The sequence below is a fragment of the Oncorhynchus nerka genome, linkage group LG3, assembly GCF_034236695.1.
Source record: "Oncorhynchus nerka isolate Pitt River linkage group LG3, Oner_Uvic_2.0, whole genome shotgun sequence".
Taxonomy (NCBI): Eukaryota; Metazoa; Chordata; class Actinopteri; order Salmoniformes; family Salmonidae; genus Oncorhynchus; species Oncorhynchus nerka.
Genome location: NC_088398.1, coordinates 27,619,015 through 27,639,032, shown reverse-complemented (window position 1 = coordinate 27,639,032; position 20,018 = coordinate 27,619,015). Strand labels below are relative to the sequence as shown.

Below are 20,018 nucleotides of genomic sequence, written 5' to 3'. Positions count from 1 at the left end.
ACTCTTTCACTCTCTTCCCTGGCAGTTTAGAATGTCAGAAATAGAAGTAGCTTTTCTTCGTGCTCGAGCAGTGTGCTATTTCAGCTTTTCCTGTCTCAGGAAACCCCCCCTTTTATCTGTGTGAATATGTTTTTGCTCTCCTTTTCTTTTCTTTTTTTACATTCAAAGAAATCTGTCCTTTTTCTCCCCCCTCGGCTTTCAACACGAGAGTGTTTGAAAATGGAGCAGAGAGAAATAGAGAAATAGCACGAGAACACGCAACTTCACTAGACTAAAGAAAGAAAAGAGAACGTTTTTTGTTCGCCGTACTGTCCACACACAAGAAAAAAAGAAAACACCTTTTCATGTCTGTTGTGAACTTCCTGTTTTGTCATTCATGTACTAAATCCTCAGACAGGAACATTTACTTAGTCAGTTAGTATGCAGAGAATGGATCTTACTTATCATGTCCCTTAGGCTACTGCACATAACATCCTATGTATGAGAACATTTAAGAATATTAACTCGTACAGTCAGAGCCATGGGTTCCTGGTTCCAGAACTGTTAGTGCAGGATAGACAACTCAACATGTTTGTCATCACAATGACCATAGGAGTTGGCAAGACAGCACCAACAGATCTGGGACCAGGCTAATGAGAGATTGAGGAGATTTTAAGATCACAGCAATGGATTCTGAGTGAGCGAGTTTTTTTTGACTCCCTCATTGCAGTTTGTTTAAAACAGAACTCAGGGTCATGTTCATTAGGTTACACAATGAAATACATTCTTAAACGTTCTACAATTGAAAATGAAAATGAGCATTTCTTATTGGACAAGGACAGGTAGTCCCTCCCTGTTTCAGTCAGTCTTTTTCCCATTTGATGCCAAATGAACAGGACGCAGGCCGTGGCAGTGATGGCCACATTTTTACATTTTAGTAATTTAGCAGATGCTCTTATCCAGAGCAACTTACAGTTAGTGCATTCATCTTCAGATCGCTAGGTGGGACAACCACATATCACACAGTAAGTACATTTTTCTTCAATAAAATAGCTATCAGCATAGTCCGAGCTAGTAAGGGGGGGAAAAAGTTCACACATTTTTTTATGGGGGTGCTGCGAGAGGGGAGTGCTGTGGGATTATTTAAGATACTCTGTGAAGAGGTAGGGTTTCAGATGTTTTCGGGAAGATGGGCAGGGACTCTGCTGTCCTACTGGGAGGGTCAAGGCACCTGAGGTGGCAGAATGGAGTGCTCGGGTTGGAGGTGTAAGGTTTGAGTACAGCCTGAAGGTAGAGAGGGGCAGTTCCTCTTGCTGCTCTGTAGGCAAGTACCATGGTCTTGTAGTGGATGCGAGCTTCGACAAGAAGCCAGTGGAGTGTGCAGAGGAGCGGAGTGACACGGGAAAACTTGGTAAGTTTGAACACCAGGCGGGCTGCAGCATTCTGGATAAGTTGCAGGGGTTTGAAGGCGCAAGCAGGGTCCTAGCCAACAGCATAGTCCAGACAGGAGATGACAAGTGTCTGGATTAGGACCTGCGCCACTTCCCGTGTGAGGTAGGGTCGTACTCTACGGATGTTGTAGAGTATGAACCTGCAGGAGCGAGTCACTGCTTTGACGTTTCCAGAGAACCACAGGGTGTTGTCCAGGGTCTTGCTAAGGTTCTTTGCATTCTCGGGGCGGGGGGCACCGTGGAGTTGTCAACTGTGATGGAGAGGTCTTGGAGCGGGAAGGCCTTCCCCGGGAGGAAGAGCAGCCACACCTTGTCGATGTTGAGCTTGAGGTGGTGGGCTGACATCCAAGCTAAGATATCTGCCAGGCACGCAGTGATGCGTTTCGCCACCTGGGTGTCAGAAGGGGGGAAGGATAAAAGTAGTTGAGTAGTTGAATGATAGGAGAGACCATGAGAGGATATGATGGAGCCGAGTGACTTGGTATATAGAGAGAAGAGGGCCTAGAACCGAGCCCTGGGGGACACCAGTAGTGAGAGTACTTGCAGATAGAGATCCTCTCCACGTCACCTGGGGATGGGGTCAAGTGGGCAGGTTGTTGGGCAGCCGGACCTCACTAGTTGCAGGGTTTCATCTGAAGAGAGAGGGAAGAACGCAGTCAAGGCATAGGGTAGTTCAGTGGGACCACTGGACTCAATAGGCTGAGTGAATGAGAAGCGGATGACGTCAGTCTTCTTTTCAAAGTGGTTGACAAAGTCATCTGCAGAGAGGGAGGAGAGAGGGGGAGCGGGGTGGAGGATTAAGTAGGGAGGAGAAGGTGGAAAGAGCTACCTCAGATCCCCTGTCAGACAGTCAGGTAACAGGGCCTGGTAGGGCGTCCTCTGCCCTATGTTCCACTGGCTAGTTACCTAATCCCCACTGACGCCATCCAGCCACCCTGATGCCTCTCCTGCTCCCCCACGTCTCAGGGATTTGTTATTTATAGAGACACTACTAATGGACACACATACTCTCAGAGGACACACACACCTAGCATGCACCAGCATTATACCACCCTACATCCCACTGCTGACTTGCCTCTGAAGCTGAGCAGGGTTGTACCTGGTTGGGAGACCAGATGCTGCTGGAAGTGGTGTTGGAGGGCCAGTATGAGGCACTCTTTCCTCTGGTCTAAAACAAAAAGTATCCCACTGCCCCAGGGCAGTGATTGGGGACATTGCTCTGTGTTGGGCGCTGTCTTTCAGATGGGATGTTAAACAGGTGTTCTGACTCTCTGTGGTGACTAAGGATCCCATGGCACTTATCATAAGAGTAGGGGTGTCAACCCCAGTGTCCTGGCTAAATTCCCAATCTGGCCCTCATACCATCATGGCCACCTAATCTTCCCCAGCTTCCAATATTGGCTCATTCATCCCATTCCTCTGCTCAGTAACTCTTCCCCAGGTTGTTGCTGTAAATGAGAATGTATCGTGAGTCAACATACCTGGTCAAATAACCGTCAAAATAAATGCATATGCACACACAAACCCATACACACTCCCAGACTTCACTTGAGTGTACTGACACAGGTGATCTGGTTGAAAGGTGAGCAAAGGCCTAGATTCAATCAGATCAAGTGTTAACCGGCGATAACCGCATAGCTGATGTTTTGGAGGTGTCGGAGGTGGAACCTCGTTGGAGCTGTCAAATGTGACCATTGTCACGAAGCCACACCAGTCCCACTCGCAATAAAGTTCACAGCGAGACAGTTGTATCGAAATAATGAGGCTCAAAATTAAAATCATGACACAAAATAATAATGATTTATATCAGCCTGATGAGGGTGTAGATTACATCTCACATTCCAGTTAACAAGGCTGCATGGCTGCAAGATTTCTCTTCATGCGACTCCGTGCAACCAATGGCCATGTCCGCTTTAGGTATACCGCGAGCCTCTTGTGGATTTGACAGCTCTTACGCCGTTCCAACTCAGCGACACCGCCAAAACATCAGATAGGCGGATGTTGCTTAAAGCCGATTGGATTGAATCGGTCCCTAAGTCGCTCAAATTCGGGGGTTCATTCGAGGTTTGCGGTGTTGACGGTGTTGTTTATAGTTTGGAAGTGCCAAGGAACATGACTGAATGGCTGCGGGAGTGTGCTGCTCGGGTGATCAGGTCCATGGAGGTGAGGTGACAGAGACGGCATCTCAAGGCCTTGTTTTTAACCTATTTACTATTTACAGTACATACTGTACAGGAGAACATGATCATTTTCAGGCCGTTACCTATGAAGTTGTGGATCGGCTTTCTAAATGGCTGAGTAATGTACGTTTAGAATGTTTGTATGGCTACTGTAGGCGCTGGATATCTAGTCTCCTAGTCCCACCCAATTGTTAGCCTCTTGCGACAGACTGGCGAGCGCAAGGAAGATTTGGTTTCTGGGTTCCAGGATCACCTGTATGTCTGCAGCACATGTAGAGGAGAGGAGCTACAGTGTCAGTCTCGATTGCCTTGACTGCTGAGTGGGAGGGAGGGAGGGAGCAAGCGAAGGAGGGAGGGAGCAAGCGAAGGAGCGAGGGAGGAGTGCAGTTAACGGCGGATATCCCAGCCAGTGTTTGTTTATGTCAGATGGATGTTATCCCCCCCCCCCCTCGTTATCCCCTTGGCAGCAAAGCAGGTTTTGGCACCGACAGCTCTACGGGAACCAGGTTCTTTACCCTTCTCAAACACAGACATGCACACCACCTACTGGTACTGACTTATGTGATGGTACATTTTTCCTCAATAAAGAAGCCAACTATGTATGACTGAGATATGTGGTTGTCTCACCTAGCTATCTTGAGATGAACGCACTAACTATAAGTGTCTCTGGATAAGAGCGTCTGCTAAATGACTAAAATGTCAAATGCAAAAAAACACACACATACACACACAGGGATTGGCCTCCAGCTCAACCCTGGCTGGGTGTTAGCCACTGCAGTATGTGGACACAGGGATTGGCCTCCAGCTCAACCCTGGCTGGGTGTTAGCCACTGCAGTATGTGGACACAGGGATTGGCCTCCAGCTCAACCCTGGCTGGGTGTTAGCCACTGCAGTATGTGGACACAGGGATTGGCCTCCAGCTCAACCCTGGCTGGGTGTTAGCCACTGCAGTATGTGGACACAGGGATTGGCCTCCAGCTCAACCCTGGCTGGGTGTTAGCCACTGCAGTATGTGAACACAGGGATTGGCCTCCAGCTCAACCCTGGCTGGGTGTTAGCCACTGCAGTATGTGGACACAGGGATTGGCCTCCAGCTCAACCCTGGCTGGGTGTTAGCCACTGCAGTATGTGAACACAGGGATTGGCCTCCAGCTCAACCCTGGCTGGGTGTTAGCCAGTGCAGTATGTGGACACAGGGATTGGCCTCCAGCTCAACCCTGGCTGGGTGTTAGCCACTGCAGTATGTGGACAATAGGGAAGCCAAATGAAAAGCAGATGGCAGTGGCATGTTCTAATTACGAAGTGTGTGTGTGTGTGTGCGTCCATTTGTTTCTGTGGGCAAGGGAGTTCTTGTACATCATAAGGCACTGGCACATCCTTCTTAATTAAAGGGGGCAATCTGGAGTTGCTTACATCCATTTTTGTAATGATAATTGAAGGATGTGTGCCCATTAGATTCTTGAAGGATATAACTCATAAATGCCCCATGAGCTTAGTTCAACTCCGGCACCCCAGCATAACCCAAAATATAAGCTTGCTTGACTCTAATGTTTGTAAAGAAAATAAACTTAAATACACACTATAGCGTCAAAACATCATTTTGATGTCCTGCATGGTCAGTCCTTGCATCCATTGCTCTGTCTATGAATTTGAGAGTGGTTGCATATCTCCAGTCCCATCTCCAGGGGCGAGGAGCACGCGTTGTTATTGTTTCAACTGCTGATTGCCGCCTTAAGGGGCCTCAGGAAGTATTACTGAACATTTGTGTGTGTTTGTGTTTCTTCCTGTATGAGGGAGAGAGGTGGGGGATCAATGCTCTGGAGTAGTGTGGGTGTGTGAGTGTTTTTGTATTCATGTTTGTGTGTGACAGATTGTGGGGTTCTGTTTGTGTGTGTTCAGGGGGGTGTATATGCCACCGTGTGGTGAACATTGACTACTGCACTCTACAAACCATTTTAAACGCAACATGCAACAATTTCAACGATTTCACTTGAGTTACAGTTCAGATAAGGAAATCAGTCAATTGAAATAGACCCTAATCTCTGTATTTTACATGACTGAGAATACAGATATGCATCTGTTGATCACGAATAACTTCGGTAGGGGAGTGGATCAGAAAACCAGTCAGTATCTGGTGTGACCACCATTTTGCCTCATGCAGCGTGACCTCTCCAGCGTGCCAGGGCCATCGAAGGTGAGCATTTGCCCACTGAAGTAGGTTGCGACACCGAACTGCAGTCAGGTCAAGACCCTGGTAAGGATGACGAGCACGCAGATGAGTTTCCCTGAGATGGTTTCTGGCAGTTTGAGCAGAAATTCTTCGGTTGTGCAAACCCTCAGTTTCATCAGCGGTCTGGGTGACCTCGTGCTCCAATTGGTTTTGAGAAGGAGGCAAGGAATCAATTCAGATTCTCTCCATATATTCTTACTGTTTGGTATTTAGGCCAACACTGCCACCAATTGGTCATGAGGAAGCACAACACACGCTTTTTCATGGAACATGACTCAATTCAACTTGTCAGTTACTATTTCAAGCAAATCTCTAGGCAGATATATATATATATTTTTACCTTTATTTAACTAGGCAAGTCAGTTAAGAACAAATTCATATTTTTAATGACAGCCTAGGAACAGTGGGTTAACTGCCTGTTCAGGGGCAGAACGACAGATTTGTACCTTGTCAGCTCGGGGATTTGAACCTGCAACCTTCCGGTTACTAGTCCAACGCTCTTCTGGCTTCGCTTTATTCATTTTTTTTTGGGGGGGGGGGGTGTATCTGTACTTTACTACTTGTTTTTGTTGTTGACAACTTTTCCTTTTGCTCCACTACATTCCTAAGGAAAATATGTACTCTACTCATACCGTACATTTTCCCTGACATCCAAAAGTGCTCGTCACATTTTGAGTGCTCAGGCGGTTGTGTTTAGTGAGTCCGTCCAGATCAGAGGTAGTAGGGATGACAAAATGTTATATTGATAGGTGCGCGAATTGGACCATATCGCCATATATGCTGGGGTGTCCAATTCGCGCACCTATCAATATAACATTTTGTCATCCCTACTACCTCTGATCTGGACGGACTCACTAAACACAACCGCTGAATTCATTAGGATCAACATTAGCTGCTGCCCGGGCAGCCTGTCCTCTTCCTGGCGTCCAAACAGGAATAACACAACAGATGGCAACAAAAAACATTGTCTACATCATTAATATAACAACACATCACACGGGACATTGTGCGCTATACAAATGTACACTGCTCCAGAATCACACATTTACAAAATACAACGGTGTGTCTCTTTGTGCCACAAGGTGCTGTTTTATATGTTTTAAAAATCAGATTTTATTGCTAGCTTGAGCTACCTGATGTGAAAGAGAGTTCGTTGTAGTCATGGCTCTATTAGCTACTGTTTGTAATAATGCCTGAGTGTTGGAGTGTGCCCCTGGATGTCCGTAAGAAAATGTAAATAAAATATCTTTGTGCCATCTGGTTTGCTTAATAAAATTATAAAGAATTTGATGCATTTACTTTTTACTCAAAATGTACTACTTTTTTACACAAGATACTTTGACTTTTACTCAAGTAATATTTTTCTGGGTGACTTTCACTTTTACCTTATTTATAGAAAATGACTCAAGTATCTTTACTTTTACTCCGGTATTACAATTGAGTACTTTTCCCACCACTTGTTGAATGTTTCAGAGAAGTGACCAAACCATCTCTGTTCTGTTTTTCCTTCCACAGATGAGAAGCCTTACGTCTGCAGCCTGTGTGACTTTGTCAGCACAGAGTCCTCTGCCTTCCTGTCCCATCTACGTCTCCAGCACACCAGTGACGGCCGACCTATTCCCGACCCCAGCTCCAGCTCTGAGAGAGGCACCCCCAGTAGCTTCCCCAAGCTGAAGAGGGCTCTCCTCCACGGGCTTGCTCAAGCCTCTGCCCCCCACCCTTACCTCTCTGCCCGACCGTCGAGAGACAAATGCACCGCCGAGAGCAGTTCACCCACTGACTCTCACCGTGTTGCTCCTCTGGACCTGTGTGTGAGAGCCGAGGGCCACAGGGGCCCGGCCTCCTCAGCTCTTCAGCAGAAGGGCCTGCCCAGTCATAAGTGCTCCTACTGCTCCCACTCCACCCACTACCTGGAGGTGCTGTGGATGCACCAGACCGTCGCCCATCGCATCAACAGCAGCGCCCTGGCCCCCAAATGGGCCCTCCTGAAGAATAGCTTCAAGGGCCCCCGAGAGGGCTCGTCCTCCAGGAGACGCACGGGCCCTCCTCCCGCTCTGGATGGGAGGGAGTGTCTCCCATTGCCCCCTGTGGTGCGCACCCCCCGCACACGCCCCCCATCGTTGAATGGGGGCCAGAAGAAAGACAGCAGGGACAGGGCAGCCAGTCAACCCAGCACCTCTTCCTCCTCCTCCTCTGCCTCAGGCCCCCAGAGTGTGCGGCCTCCCAGGGCAGGCAGCAGCAGACAGAGAGGCGAGGCTGTGCCGGATCAGGGCCAGCGCTCTCGCTCCAACTCTAGGCCCAGGGTGGAGATCTACCCACGGGCAGGCTGCTCGACCGGCTCCCTGGAGAAGAGCACTGCAGCCGGGGCTCCCCAGCGACCCTCAGCCCCTAGCCCCAGTGTCGGAGGAACCACCAGGCTGGTGGAAAGGTACATGTTGCCTCGGGAAGGCCTGGGATTCATGCTGTCCAGCAAACATGGCCTTGCAGAGTACAGCAGAGCCAGGAGCTCGCCTCAGCCCAAGCCCAAGCTCAGGAGCTCCCAGTCCCACACCCAGTCTCACCTGCAGTCCCAGGGCAGACCCAAGGCAGAGCGCCCAGCCCACAACACCACCACGGCAGGCCAGGGCTATGGAGCCTCCCACTCCCAGACACATGGAAGCGCCATCCAGGTATCCTCCACCTCCTCCTCCTCAGCCCAGCGTGCAGAGGTGAAACAGGAGGAGGCACGGGGGGTGGAGACACCAGAGCTGCCCATGGACATCCTCAGCTTCCTGAAGAGCTGCAACTCCAATGACCTGGCGACACTCTACCACCGCTGGGGCGCCGCCAACCCCCTACTGGACCCCACAGGTAAGAGCCAGGGCAGAGCTGTCAAACAACCGTAGGTCCTTTAAATAGATAGGAAAGTATGTTTAGCGAACTGGGCACATGACCTGGACACAAAATAACATCAAGAAAACAGAGGGAACGTCCACTCATTGTTTGCCACTCTGACAAGATATCTTTAATGACTGTAAAGTCACCCTCTGGCATAAAAGTCACCCTTTTCACAAACACTACTATAATATTCAGATATGTTTCTAGTCGGTGTTTTGTGAGTAGCCTGTCAGTGCTGTGATGAGAAGGGGAGACAGTCAGAAGGGCAGTAGGGATGATGATAAACACGCCTCGGGATCATGTGTTTAGAGGAAAGGCCAGATGCCAGGAGATGTTGAGCAGCCCTTTTTTGGCTCGCTGATTGACAGCTCATATCACGTGTGGTGGGCTGGCGTCACTGGACTGGATCTACCAGAGGGACTGGCCCCTGAGGTGGTCACACACACACGCATGCCTACACACACACACACCATCTGGCAGAAGATGATTGATAGACAGGACGACTGGCCAGACTGACAGGGGCATAAATAACGAAAAGGAGATGCATTAAAGTAGCTGTGTGTGTGTGTGTGTGTGTACGAGCACAAGAGGTACTTTATATTGTAAAAAAGCTGTATCTGGGGCAGTGTGTGTCCTATATGTAGGGAGATGTGGCGGCTGGTGGGATGAGCTATAGGAGGACGGGCTCGTTGTAATGGCGGCAATGGAATGGTATGAAACACATCAAACATATGGGAACCACATATTTGAATCCGCTCCATTGATTCCATTCTATTACAATGAGCCAGTCCTCCTTATAGCTCCTCCCACCAGCCTCCGTTGGTAGGGAGTGATGTTATAACAGTGAAAGATGTGGCAGGACCTTCGTGGGTCTCTGTTCTGCAAGGCATATCTCCACTCTCCCGTTGACCTGTCGCAACTGTTTGGATCAGGGCTCCGGCTGATGATACTCTCACAGACGGGGGGGGAGGGGGAGACAGAGAGATTAAAAAAAAAGAGAGAGAGATATGTAGAAAGAAAGAGAGCTACAGATATATATAAAAAGAGCGAGAGCGAGCGAGAGAAGGGCAGGGCGAGAGAGAAAGAGAGGGAGAAAGATTGAAAAAGAGAGGCAAAGAGCGAGAGAGAAAGAGAGGGAGAAAGATTGAAAGAGAGAGGCAAAGAGCGAGAGAAGGGCAGGGCGAGAGAGAAAGAGAGGGAGAAAGATTGAAAGAGAGAGGCAAAGATCGAGAGACGTGACATAATAATTAACCCAGCAGCAGCTGCTTTAGAAATGGTGATTACCAAAACATCCTATATTTCCCCCGTATTCTGCTGCTGCTTTCCTAAGGTCAAGTGGGCCTCTGCTTAAGACACCCAGCTGCCAGGCTTCTATTCCTCACCATGTTCCAGAGAGAGAAAACAGCCTGGGAGGCAGACGTATGACATCGCTGTCACCCGTCCAGGCCGATACCGTCACGCTCCGCCTTAGCCCTTTGAGTCAGATGCTATAAAGTGACCTTTTTTGAGAAAGCCAGGATGTGTGTGTGTTGTGTGTGTGGCGAGGGGGGGTGTATGTGTGCATTAGTGTGTTTAGTCCAGCTCACTTGTCTTTCATTAGTGCCTCGGCGAGAGAGAGAGAGGCTTGTGAGTCTGGCTGGATGTTTCCAGGGGCCAGGCAGGGTTAGGCCTGCCAGAGACACTCTCAGTCACCTCCACTCCCCTGTCACCCATACCACCAGCGGGCACCACGAGCCCAGGTACATGCCAAGGCAGGGCTGGGAACTCACCCCCTCACTCACTGCACACACCCCCGGGGCTTTTTGGCTGGCAGGGGAAGAGGTCATAGGAGGGGTTTGGTAGTGGCGGTGGTGGGGAGGAAAGGGAGTTATGTGACGATGGATGGACCAAGTTGGTCTCTCTCGTCTTCCTGCATCCTGCATCACCGGATGACACGCCAAAGATATTTTATATTCCCCTTCTGCACATGTACACACGTACAAATAAACAGAACACACAGAGCCTCTCTCTCTCTCTCTCTCTCTCTCTCTCTCTCTCTCTCTCTCTCTCTCTCTCTCTCTCTCTCAAACACACACACACCTGACATGTGATGACACGCGGGCTGGTCGGCGGAGCGGGCACATCACACCCGGGGCATTTTAATTGGCTGTAATTTATGCGGTGGCCGTGTAGCTGTGTGTGTCTGCCTGTCAGAGCCTGAGATGATGCTGTGTGACAGCTGCAGTCCAACCCCTGGAGCTAGCCTCCCATAATGACACATTAGACATACTAATGATGCTTCCCTCTCTATACTCTACTCTTCTCTACTAGAGCCAGAGACGAGAGACTAGTCTGACCATGTCTGTCGGTGGCCCTGTGTTTCATTCATTTACATCCATCCATCCAATCAATCCATCAATCAATTACATGTATTTCCAAAGTGCTTTTTACATCAGCAGATGTCACGAAGTGCTTACACAGAAACCCAGCCTGATACCCCAAAGAGCAAGCATTGCAGATGTAGAAGCACTGTTGCTCGGAAAAACTCCTTTAGAAAGGCAATAAACCTAGAGAGGATCCAGGCTCTGAGGGGGAGCCAGTCCTCTTCTGGCTGTGTAGGGATTATAACAGTACATAGTTTACGTCATTGTATGTGTTGTTCCCTCGTATTGAATCCCTCCCAAATAAAACCGCTCAAGGGGAGAGTTCTGCCACCACCTGTCCTCTCTGGAAGGTCACGCCATCTCTGCCTTGACCTGTGCCGGTGGATATTATAACAGTACATGGCCATTTAAAGGCGAGATCGTTCTTCAAGATGTTCAAATGTTCATAGATGACCAGCCGGGTCAAATAATAAGCACAGTGGTTATAGAGGGTGCAACAGGTCAGCATCTCAGGAGTAAATGCCAGTTGGCTTTTCATAGCCGAGCATTCGGAGGTCGAGGCAGCAGGTGCGGACCGTGTGCACTTCATCTAGTTCTTCCCGGCTTTTCTCCCTCTTATTTTCCATCCTCCCATCCATCTCTACATCTTCGTTTTGGTCATCAGGTCTTTTGTGTGGATTTTCTTTTTTTTTTTTCTCTCTCTCAATTCCCAATTTACCCTTACTCTTATTTTTTCACCCTGTCCCTGTTACCTCTCTCTTTCTCCCTTCCCATATCCTTCTCTCGGTGTCCCGGATTAAGAGGACGTTTTAATCCGTGTGTTCTCTCTCTCTCTCTCTCTCTCTCTCTCTCTCTCTCTCTCTCTCTCTCTCTCCTCTCTCCCTCTGTTGTAGGGATGCTGAGGCCTCTGGTTCGACAAGGGGAATACAGTTGCCAAGAGTGCGGGAAGAGCTTCAGTCAGCCCAGTCACCTCCGCACACACATGAGATCCCACACAGGTAAATGGGGATTAACACACACACACACACACACAAGCAGGTGTGTATACAAATGCACATGTATATATGTATGTGCGCACAAACACATATGCCTGTACACACACACACACACGTGTACACACACATACATATACAATGCATACAATCACATATCCAATACTGAACATCAGTAACATTCAACTACATTATTTGTTCATTTGCGCTCCTCAGCCTGTGGGTCCATTCTTTGCCCTTGACCAGGATAGCTGTCTATAGCTTTTTAAACTCATATGATTTGCTGACCTGTGACAAATAGTGTACGTTATTAATCACGTGCCAGATAGAGAGAAGGAATTGTGCACGCTAGTGAACTGTAGCATTTGTCCATCATGCCAACATATGTCTCCATTATCACGCATCCTTGTTCATCCTTGTTCCTTGTTCAGCTGCCTCCTTGCTCTCATTTGTCCTCTTTCTCCTCTCCTCTCTGGTCGTGTCCATCAGTGGGGGCCAGCTGTAATAGTGGTAGACAGTGAGATAAGTAACTTCTTTATGGAGAGTGTGAATGATATGCGGCACAGCCAGTGATGCTAAGTGACAGGAGCCAAACGACAAGGGATGCAGAGGGAGTCCCCCCCCAGCATCCACAGTAAACACACTCACCCTACACACACACACACCGCACAAACACACACATTGCACAAACACACACACACACACAGAGAGTGAGCTGTAATTAATGTTGTCACCGATGGTTTTCTTCAGCATGGATGTCATCCCTCACGCGAAAGGCCAGTCACCCCGAAGCCTCCCATTAGCATGTCTGTGTCATATTAAATCACTGCCTTTTCACTCCACCAGGTCTCATTATCATCATCACCATCATCATCATCTAGTTCCACTCTGCTCTGCTGTTGTTGTGTTTTCTCTCTCTAACTAACTGGTTGTTGCTGTGGTTGACGGTAGCGTTTGCTAATGGTGATGCAGGTGAATGGAGACTTATTTTTTAACAAGTACCCCCCCCCCCCACCCCTCACCCTCCTTTTTCCCCACAGTCGTGTTTGATTATAACGGACTCCGAGGTGCTGACGCTCAAACCAACTCCTCGGAAGCTCCCAAACAAGTATGTTGCTCCCCTAGATTCACATTGGATTGCTGCTTCCCGTATCCTCATGCCCGTCAGTTCTGTGTGCATGTGTGTCTTCCTGTGTATGTTTGCATGCCTGCATGTTTGCTGGTGCTCCTGTCCTTATTGTTTTTACTCATTCTGTCATTTTCACTATGAGTTATGTGTCCTTCCGGAATCATCCGCTTTCAGACTCCACATATTTTATGATGTCACCAAGTCACTAGAACCATAGACGGCAACAATACAGTTTGGGTAGTCTGTCCCTGTGTGAAGGATTGGCCTTGAGAACACACAAAATGTCTCTTTTCTCTCTGCATCAGATGAACGTTTTCTGAGAGAAAGAGAGGGGAGGGGGGGGGGGGGGGGAGAACGAGAGAGGGTTGGGTGAGGTAAATCTCCTCAGCTTTGACATTCGGAGAGAGCCAGGTCCGCAAGCCGCACCTCCATCTTAATGAATCACCCATCGCGACGCTATGAATGATGGGAGAAGAAACGGCGTCGGGGTCCAATTAGATGTAGTGTTGGCGGTGCTTTACGGTGACGATAACCTTTAGTGTAATTTAGTGCACCACTCCCATCCAGCCTCCCTCCCCGCCTCGCTTCCTAACAGGGCGACGGTGTCCTAGAGGTGCTCGCTTTCCGCTCACGTCTCAACCTGCCCGCCTGGCTCTGCTTTTAGATTCTTTTTTGATTAATTGTGTATTTAGTTTTTTTTATTTCCCTCATGATAATGACGTATGATAACACACATATTTTTCTGCCTCTTCTTCAGGTAAGAGAGAGGGAATGAGAGGTTGAGGGCAGAAGGAGTCATTTGTTTTCCCCCATTTTATATTCTTCCATTTATCATAATGATAATTAGGCGCAATTAAACGGCATTTTCATTTGTTTAGTTCAGGTGTGCCGTTGCTTATTTATGCGATTGGCGCCAGAGCCCGTTTGTGGGTCAGTCTAATTAGCAAAGCGAGTGGGTGGAGCTGGCTGACTTGAGGGAAAGAGAGAGAGAGAAACGAATGGTCACAGGAGAGGAGGGCAGGTTCATGTAGGTTAGAAAAGAGGAAAGTTGACGTGTTGCTTTTGGAATCAGGTGCAGTATATTTTAATGGTTAGACGTCTGTTGCCATTAAGTTTCATGATTTGGGGTTAAATTCATTTTTGTTCCTGTTTGTGTTATAACTGTGTGTATGTATACAGGTCTTCTTCATTGTGCTGTTTACCTACAGTCAGTCCCAGCATGGTTTTCATCATTCTATGTATTGTTCCTTGTATTAAATCCCTCCCAAATGAAATCGTTCCAGGGGAGAGTTCTGCCACCACCCGTACTCTATGAAAGGTCATGCCATATCTGCCCTCTGTGTGACCTCTGACCTCTGTGTGTGTGTGTGTGTGTGTTGCTGTGTGTCCCAAAGGGGAGAGACCGTTCCGATGCCGCCTCTGCCCGTACCGAGCCTCTCAGAAAGGGAACCTGAAGACCCACGTCCAGAGTGTCCACCACGTACATTTCGACAACGCCCAGTACCCTGATTACAGACCACCGGGACTGGACCACGATCAGGTGGAGGAGCCAGGAGACAGGTTCTCACCCAACACCACCGACCCACCGCGACCTAATAACAGACCCACCAACGTGACATCCCCAGGGCCTAAGATAGAGCTGGAGACTCCATCCATATTCCCAGCCCCTCCCCACAGACAGCAGAGAGAACTGAGAGCTGTGTCAGAGACACCACCTGACAGAGTGACATCAGCGTGAACTCACCCCCGTTGCCGTTTTGGTTTGAAATATGACCAGGATTATTTGAAATGTGTTTAAAAAAGAAAGAAAAGGGTTTCTTGGAAAGAGAAGAAAAATCGGACACTGTGCAAACAAATGCTGTTTTTTCCCTCTGCGGACCCATGGGCAAGGACGGCATGGCGGCGTCCCTATAGCTTTCCGTTTTCCTATTTTTCCCCATTTGATTTAGATTGTGATGAAATGGTTTTGTGCATTCCTCAGGACACTGATCCCTTAAAAACACACGGCAGAAGGGAGCAGCCAAGTTGGCGATGCTTACACTGACTGAACTGAACACACTTGGCTAACCCTCCGATTGCAGCTAACTTGACAAGCTTAAGACGGTGTGTGTGTGTGTGTGTGTGTGTGTGTGTGTGTGTGTGTGTGTGTGTGTGTGTTCTATCCTCTCGAGGACCACTATAATGAGTCCAGTATGATTGGCTGAAGTGGAGTGACCACTACACGATCTGACTCCGAGGCTGTTTGGCCGGTCATTAAGGAGAGAGAACGAGAGAGAGAGGGAAGGAGAGAGGGCTAATGACAGTGTGAGAGGAGGTGCCTGCTTTACTGCTCATTAAAAAGAGTGTGCGTTTTTAATGGGGGGTATAAACGAGCGTGCGGTTTTAACGGTCGTTCAATTATTGTGGAGGAGACGAAGAGGAGGCCGTTTTTTCTGATCCCTCTGATCCGAGCGTAGTCCTCCTCCCACACCCACACCTCCAACCTCAAATTATACCCACTTACTGAAACCTCTTAGCAGGAACAAAGTGGTCGGACTGTTTGGTTCAAGTTGCCCTTGCTCTCCTTTCTACTTGACTAAGACTAAACTCCTAAAAGCTAGTCCTCACAACAGTGGCTTTTGAGAGGTCAGGCGTCTAGAGCTTTCAGGGAGCATTGATGAAGACTGTGTTTTGCTTCTGATGGCTGCAGCGCCGTCGTAGGGTTGCTGTGTGTGTGTGTGTGTGTGTGTGTGTGTGTGTGTGTGTGTGTGTGTGTGTGTGTGTGTGTTTTTGCCCCTTCTTGATTACCTCTGCGTATTAGACTCCCTTTAGACGCTTTGCATACTACCTCCTTTGCAATAAAAGCTTGTTTTGGTTTTTGTACGGCCAGGTGTGAAGTGAGGACCAAAGCCATGCTTGCATACTGTATATACGATATAAGGAGAGGCTTCACTGTAACCATATGTGTGATGTTTTCTTTTCTCAAAGTTGCCCTCTTAAAACGCCTCCTGGATTAATAGCCATGCCTATGACTATTGGATTACATTGAAATGTAAGTACCTGGGTCCTGTTTGTTAGGGCAGACACCAAAAAAACATTTTGCAACGGGAAACAAAAATGAGCGTTTCTGATTGGACAACACCAGATGGGCCCTCCCTGTTTCAGTCCACTTTCTTCCGTTTGGTGCCTAATAAACACAGCCCAGGTGAGGTGACGCTCTAATAAGTTAGTCATTCTTGTTTTGGTGCAAGGATGTCAACATGTTCGTTCAGACAAGCAGACGATTGGTCAGACGGTATTTTTGAGCAAACGTTGTATGCACGCAAGGCCACGTGCACTGTACATGACAGTGCAAATGTCCAAGTGTGAGACAGAGAACAAGAGATAGATAGGAAAATAATGAATAATTATCAGCTGTTTAGAATAATATTTTTGTGTGTGTGTAGGGGGGGGGGGGGTTAAATATATGGAATTATTGTCATGGGATATAATACGGTCTACTTTGAGACCTCAGTAGTAGTTTTTACATGAACACAAGATGAAATGATTTCTGTGTCGGTTACTTGGTGTGGTTGGTTGAATATGTATACAGCTGTGTGCTTGAATATAGCTACACTTACTGTATGTGCATATTAACGATGAGGATAGTCAAATACTTGAAGCGGATAATATAGCCTATCAAGTAGTGTCCTTAATAATTAGTGCCCTTCAATACCGTTGTACAGAATGACCCTTTAAGATGAACTCCTAAAATACACATTTGTACTCCTAAGTGTGACTTAGCAGATATGAGCAGACCACGCGGGAGTGAGAGAGTGAGTATTTGTGCGTGCATATGTAAGTGTGTCTGTCTGTATTTTAATCTTACCAAACCCGTGTTACAGCGTTAGATACCAAATGGCATTTCCGGTGCACTTAGACTAGGTTACTGCTTTAACACGTTTAACTGTCTTCATTTCATTCAGTCTTTGACTGGTTAAAGTGGTCCAGTTCAATGTCAACCTCTGGTTTTTAATGATTATTATTCTATTATTAAAGATATCAATTATTTCATTTAATTTGCTATGTGTTTTTTAAAAAAAAATTTTTAGGCGTTTGGGTTTGTAATTACACTGCTTAGTTCAGTTTTCTAATGGAAAATGATAGGCGCAGAAATATGTTTCAGAAACAGTGTGTTTTTAGTCTCTCTCTCTCTCTCTCTTTGCTTAAAAAAAATGAGGACTTGTTCAGTAGATTATCCAAGGGTGCCCTCCCAAAGAACTTGGTGGAAGTCGTTATTTCTATTTGGTTGGGGTTTTTAACAAATCCTCCCGAGTCGTGTGTGTCTGTTGGCTTTTTATTTGTAATTAACTACATTGTCATTTTCCCGTAGATGACACTGTTTGAAATGTATCTGGTTGACAACTGTATTTATTAGTTACAAGGATCAGAGCAGAAGCAGACAGGAGTTGATTTATTTGATTCTTTTCTGATGAGTTTTTATACTTTGTTTTCACTGTCCCCGATGTGAAAGCTCTACCTCGTCTGAGGCCTTCTCAGTTCTGTTAAAGTTTTGTACATCGTTGCAGGAAATGTCATGTCACCATGTCCACATTAAATACACAAATATGGCACCATTCAACCGGTTTCATCAGTCTCCCTTCCTCGCATGTGACAGAATGAGCAGCATCCTGTAGGGGAAAGAAGTGTGTTTTTATTTATTTTTTACATTAAGGATCACTCCGTCAAGGGAAATATAGTTTTCTTTCTAACAAAGGTATCTACATATATTTCAGGATGTTGTGTATCCCTGGAAATAATCGGAATTCATGTAAACATTACAGTTTTGAAAATATAGCTTGTCCAATAAAGTGGTCTCTTGGCACAACTTACCCTGGGTATGGGTTAAGATGCCTACACATTCTTAGACTGAATGAAATATTCCCACTACCTTTTTAAAACCATGTCTATGTTATTTCCCAAATTCAATTCGACATCACTTTTTTTTAGTCTTGTAATCATTTTAAGCATAATTTAACACAGGGTTAACACCTAACAGGCACTATTTAAATACACTTTGAACATCATTCCAGTGATAACGCCTTGCATTACACCTGGGGAGAAAAAAAAAACACTTCAATTTGCTCAACTTGCCATTGGATCAACCGTTGGCTAAATTTAGCCCATGGCCACTTACCACAAGGCAAACATTTTGACTATATTAGGAAGGTTTGCGAGATCAAATCCCCGAGCTGACAAGGTAAACATCTGTCGTTCTGCCCCCTGAACGAGGCAGTCAACCCACTGTTCCTAGGCCGTCGTTGTAAATAAGAATTTGTTCTTAACTGACTTGCCTTGTTAAACAAAGTTTTTTTTTTTTTTAACAGAATAAATTCGTTTTTGAACCTGACTTGCTTACCACTTTCTCCATGTGGTTGCTTCCTTCACCAATTCCATGACATGATTACCTGTTCCTAATGTTTTTGTCAAATCATTCATTTTCTGTGTGGTTCCTTAGAAACAAGGGTTGTTCAACTTACCCCTTTATCTCAACTTATCCCACTCTCCCCTACAGGTCCAGAGAGGTACTGGGTCATGTTCATTAGGCACCAAATGGAAGAAAATAGGGAAGAACTACCTGAACTTGTCCACAAACAAACACTCGTTTGCATAAGGTTCTAAAACGTTTTTGTTTTGTTTCATGCCTTAATGAACACAACTATTCAACTATTTTTATAATACAGAGAACTGACTTTCGACTTAGTAACATTAGGCAGAAACCATTTTCAGATGCAAGTATGGTAGTAGACTAAGAAGAAACAAAAATACCTTTTCAGGGGTTGACCATATTTTTTTATGAACCACATGTGACACTTGAAATTAGATGTTTTCTGACACGTGTGATGAAAGGCCCAGTTCAGTCAAAATTAATTTCCCCTGTGTCTGATCAGTGTTATTTCCTGATACTTGCTGTTTGAAAATACAATCTACACAGGGCCTTCTAATCAGAAGGTTTGCTTGGGCGGACGCTTCGGCTTGTCTGGTGGCATCACCAGGTGGTAAATTGGTGTTCCAAACCTCTCTGCCAGTAACAACTAGTTTTCCCCTCCCCACTTAGACCACTCCCAGACACACCTAGCAAAATGCTTGCTTGAGCATTTCTTATTGTTGCTTAAAAAGCTATTTCTGCCAATTTTAATTTTAAAAAATGAATACAGTAGAGGTACTTAATACTCAGAATGATTTGATTAAAAAAATGTCTGCTTTTGGCCTTTAATGTGGAAAAATAGCTTGAGCTTGTTTCTATTTCTGATGTTTGGCTAGTTACGGCCAAAGTCCATTTGAGGCTATGTTCAAAATTGGACTCCCAGTCTCCCACCCACCTATTGCAAAGACACACTGACTGCCCTAGGACTTGACAGACCCGCTCCTCACTTTTACCAGTCCTTTTCATGTACTAGCCTGTGACTGTGTGCTTTGAGACCTAACTGACTGAAGGACTGACTGACTGAGTGGTGAGTGACAGGTTTTCCCAGAGAACATGGCACATGACGTTAATGCCAGTGAGGCCTGCAGGCCGGTGGAAAGACAGAGAGACAGCAGCTGCCTGTCGCACTCCCCCCTCCTCAGTAACATGACGGCCACGCAGGCAGCACTCACTGAGAAACCTGTTCCCTGACATCTCTGCTTTCTGTCTCACTGACGGGAGAGAGAGAGAGGATCAACCTTCAGGCAGCAGACTCTATTTTGATGACTGATATGATATGTGCCTTCTGAATAGATTTATCCATTTGAACGTGAATAAACTTGTGAAATGCAGTTTTTGCAGGGTAGAGTACTACAGGGATTATTAACTTG

The 20,018-nt window shown here is 46.8% G+C and overlaps 1 protein-coding gene across 1 annotated transcript in view; it reads left to right on the top strand.

Annotated features, from left to right (window-relative positions):
- The window catches only part of LOC115106087 (zinc finger protein 516-like), a 52,364-nt gene extending 37,615 nt beyond the window's left edge, over positions 1–14,749 (top strand). The window contains 4 exon segments of the mRNA XM_029628657.2: positions 7,357–8,691; positions 11,975–12,079; positions 13,114–13,181; positions 14,597–14,749. Of these exon segments, the coding sequence (XP_029484517.2) occupies positions 7,357–8,691; positions 11,975–12,079; positions 13,114–13,181; positions 14,597–14,656 (1,568 nt within the window). The 3' untranslated portion in view covers positions 14,657–14,749.
- The last annotated feature ends 5,269 nt before the right edge of the window (positions 14,750–20,018 follow it).